The following is a 3,541-nucleotide window of genomic DNA, read 5'->3' on the forward strand; positions in this document are numbered from 1 at the left end:
ATGTCTCTCTCTGTCTGTCAAGAGCAAACACTACGTATAGCAAAAAAATCTCTCAAAAAAAAAAAAAAAAATTCTTTTCAATGAAGAAACCCTCTAGGGAAGATCAGGGTTCCTCAATTCTGAAACTCATTTTTGGACCTCTGACACCCACTGACTTAATGTAATATTAAGTCAAATAATACAATATTTGTAGATTATTGAGCACAGAGCCTTTTACAATACCCTTCTGAAACTGTATAAATCTATAAGAATGTGAGAAAAAATAGGGAGTTCCCTCAAAGGTCTACAATTAGAACTACCCTCTGATCCAGCAATTCTACTCCTGGGTATCTACTCAAAGGATAGGAGAACACTCAGTCAGAAAAGTGCTTGCACATCTATGTTTATTGTGGTATTATTCACAATTGCTAAGACATGGAACCAACCCAAATGTCCACAAATAGATGGATGAATTGAAAATGTGCGGCACATGTACTCTACTCAGTCATAAAAAACACAACAAGATCCTGGAATTTGATAAAAAGTGGGCAAATATGGAAGATTGATTGCTAAGTGAAGCAAGGCAGGCTATGAAAGAGACCTTGTATGTCTCCACTTAACATACACCAGTTGTTTGCACTCTATGGCAGAAACTGAAAGATTAAAGGATATAGAAGCATGCAAAATAGTTATGGATACTGGAGACAGTGTGGAAAAAGAGTGGGAGAAAGGAGAGAGTGTCAGGAAAGAAATTAAGAAGAAAAATAGAGAGGCAGAAATTTATGAGATACAGAAATGGATTATTATCTGTTGATAACACGTATAGTATCCTAAACCAGACTCATGTGAAGTATATTCATGTTGGGTAAATTCACTTTACAATCTAAGTGACTTATAGTGATTGAATGTATAAAATAAATTTAAATTAATAAAAAAGAATGAAAGTACAAAAAAAAAGAAGATATGGGCACTCTCATGAAAAGTCAAAAGTTCCATGGGCTAATAATTCTTTTTTCTATTGTTTCAGTAATAGTATGACTTGTATGTATAGTTACATAAATGTTTGCAAAATCCTGTCACCATCCATATAAATCTTATAGTTCTTACTGAAGAAAATAAGTCCTTTCTAAAATGTGATTATTACTTATATTGAACACAGACATACTTCATATTGATATACCACCTGGCTACTCCTAAATATATTATATCTCAACATAATTTCTTCCTTTTTTAAAAAATAATTATTCATTTAATTTTATTTATTCACCTATTTATTTTAATTTGACCAGAGAGAGAGAGAGACACAGAGAAAGAGAGGGAAATGAGAAAGCAAGCCATCAGATCCAGGACTTAAACCATGATCAGCCATGTAGGAATGTCCAGTGCCTGAACCACCACACCAACTCCTGTCCCCCCAATTCTTCCCTTATTTTTAAAACAAAGTAGGATTTTTTTTTTCTGCCATCAATAAAAATTGCATGCCTCTAATGAAGTAAAACAAAAATTAATTAGAATCTATGAGTGTTTTCTTTCTGGTTCCAATTTTTGCCTTGTTTTCTTAATGCTTTTCTAGCTCAGATAAATTTTACATTTATTTCTGAGTTGTTGAAAGCCAAGTATATGGGTAACTGGAGTGGTACAAAGAACTGAATGTGTCTTAGTTTCTACTTCATCAAATTTTCAGAGTGTACTAAAGACTGTCCTTTACCTAGAATGGTAAGATATATTGTTTTTTCAATAAGGATAATAAAAAAAACTATTTTTATAATTCAATTCTTTAATTTCAAAGCAAGACATAGCGATAGCATATTTAATTTCTGTTGGAAGGTAATATAAGTTCAAATTTTATATAAGGTAGAATGAAAAATCTTCAATTTTAAATGCCTCTAGATTTTCCTTCTAACTCATGCTCTTAGTCATGCTGCGTAGCCTTGATTTTGTTAGATGTATAATAACTTTTCTCTGAGTCTGAAATACAATTTCTATGAAATATAAAATTTTCCTTGATAAAACATGATATATTTTAAGAATAATATTTTTTCTAATTACTTGACTTTTTAAATTTGCATGTGCTATACTGAAAAAATCTAATTGGGGATGAATTAGATAAATTAAACCAAATCCAAATACCATTTCCATTTGTATTTTTGACTTCAACATAAGCCCTTTTTAGATTTGAATCAAAATACAACTGTAAACTGTGCTAAGACAATCTAGTGTTATTAGCTATTCAGTGTTCAACAAGTGTTGGCTAGACATATCCTGTGTGAGGCAGAAATAGAATATAAACATCACCTGTTCTTCTTGATCTTCTATCTTCAGAAGCATGGAGTCCATTTCCTTGCAGAATTTCTTACTGTCGTCAAAGGTCTTCAATTCACGTGAAAAATAATAACAATCCTCTCCACAACATGACCATTTCTTTTTGCATGTGTTGCTCTCACTTCCTTGAAAACAAAGATATTCTCAAAGATCACTCAGTGTGAATCCTGAGAGGAAGGCGCTGGGGTTGAGAAGGTGAGGACTCCTTCCTACTTCTTCAAAAACATTTATTTTGTGAGGCTGATGGGCTTCATTTCTGCTATGTGGCAAGAGCCCTGGTCTAGAGAAAGTGTCACAATCCTTATATCCCTCCGGACTGCATGATACTACTAAAAATTTTCTAATCAATTTGGTATTTTCCCTCATAATCTCTATTGGAGTTACTTCAAAACAAGAATCTTCTTTGCATATAATCTACTGATACAGAGACGATCTCAAATTAGATAGTAGCTCATTAACATATCCATACTAAATGTATAATGAAGAGGCAAATATTTGATAAAAGAGCTCCAGATATTAATTTTTTTGTAGAAAAAATAACTGGGAAATGGTTTTGTAAAAGTGTATGTGTAATACATACATACATATTTTAGTTTTTTAAGTTGCTGTATGGCACATGCACTTTCAGAGTGACAGAGGGAGAGATGGAGAAAGGAAAAGTGAGAAAGCATCCCCTGGAGGGGATGACCATGCCACAATCCCTTCTCCTCCATTCTCCTTGGGATTTTGGGCACACAAAGCCAGTCTGTTTTTTAAGCCACCAGTCTGAGACTCAGTCAAGCAGTCTGCAATGTGGGGTCCATCTCCCTTAACCACCTTTCCACTTGCTGGCCCCCCACACAGATAAAATTAATATCTTAGAATTAGTGGCTTAAAAATGCTAATTAATAATGAGAATAGATTATATAATTAGTTTAATCTGTAAGGCATTTTGATGTGAGGAAATTATTTGGAAGCTGAGGGAAACAACAGAAGAGACTTAGTTTCAGTCTTGAATCAATACCTACATACCTTTCTTTGTGAAAATCATGTTTTTCAATGTGGTTGTGTCTTCTGCTGGTGCGTTGTCCAAAGGGGTCTTCTGTGTTTGGTCTCCCTGACAAACCTGGAAAACTTTACTCCACATTGTTAGTTTGAAGAAAACATAACACGTGACTAACTAAAAGGCACAATTTTTATCTAAAAGCACATTTTAAAAAGTTTACTTATTTATTTATTTTCTTTCTTTCTTTCTTTCTTT

General features: G+C 33.3%; 1 protein-coding gene across 1 annotated transcript in view; it reads right to left on the reverse strand.

The window, feature by feature from the left end:
* The window catches only part of LOC106733722 (natural killer cells antigen CD94-like), a 14,783-nt gene that overhangs the window by 3,518 nt on the left and 7,724 nt on the right, over positions 1–3,541 (reverse strand). Inside the window, exons 4-5 of the mRNA XM_014583696.2 lie at positions 3,313–3,414; positions 2,275–2,426 (exon numbers count right to left, since the gene is read on the reverse strand). Of these exons, the coding sequence (XP_014439182.1) occupies positions 2,275–2,426; positions 3,313–3,414 (254 nt within the window). The remainder of the gene's footprint in view (positions 1–2,274; positions 2,427–3,312; positions 3,415–3,541) is intronic.

Source organism: Tupaia chinensis, unplaced genomic scaffold, assembly GCF_000334495.1.
Source record: "Tupaia chinensis unplaced genomic scaffold, TupChi_1.0 Scaffold144578_1, whole genome shotgun sequence".
Lineage (NCBI taxonomy): Eukaryota > Metazoa > Chordata > Mammalia > Scandentia > Tupaiidae > Tupaia > Tupaia belangeri.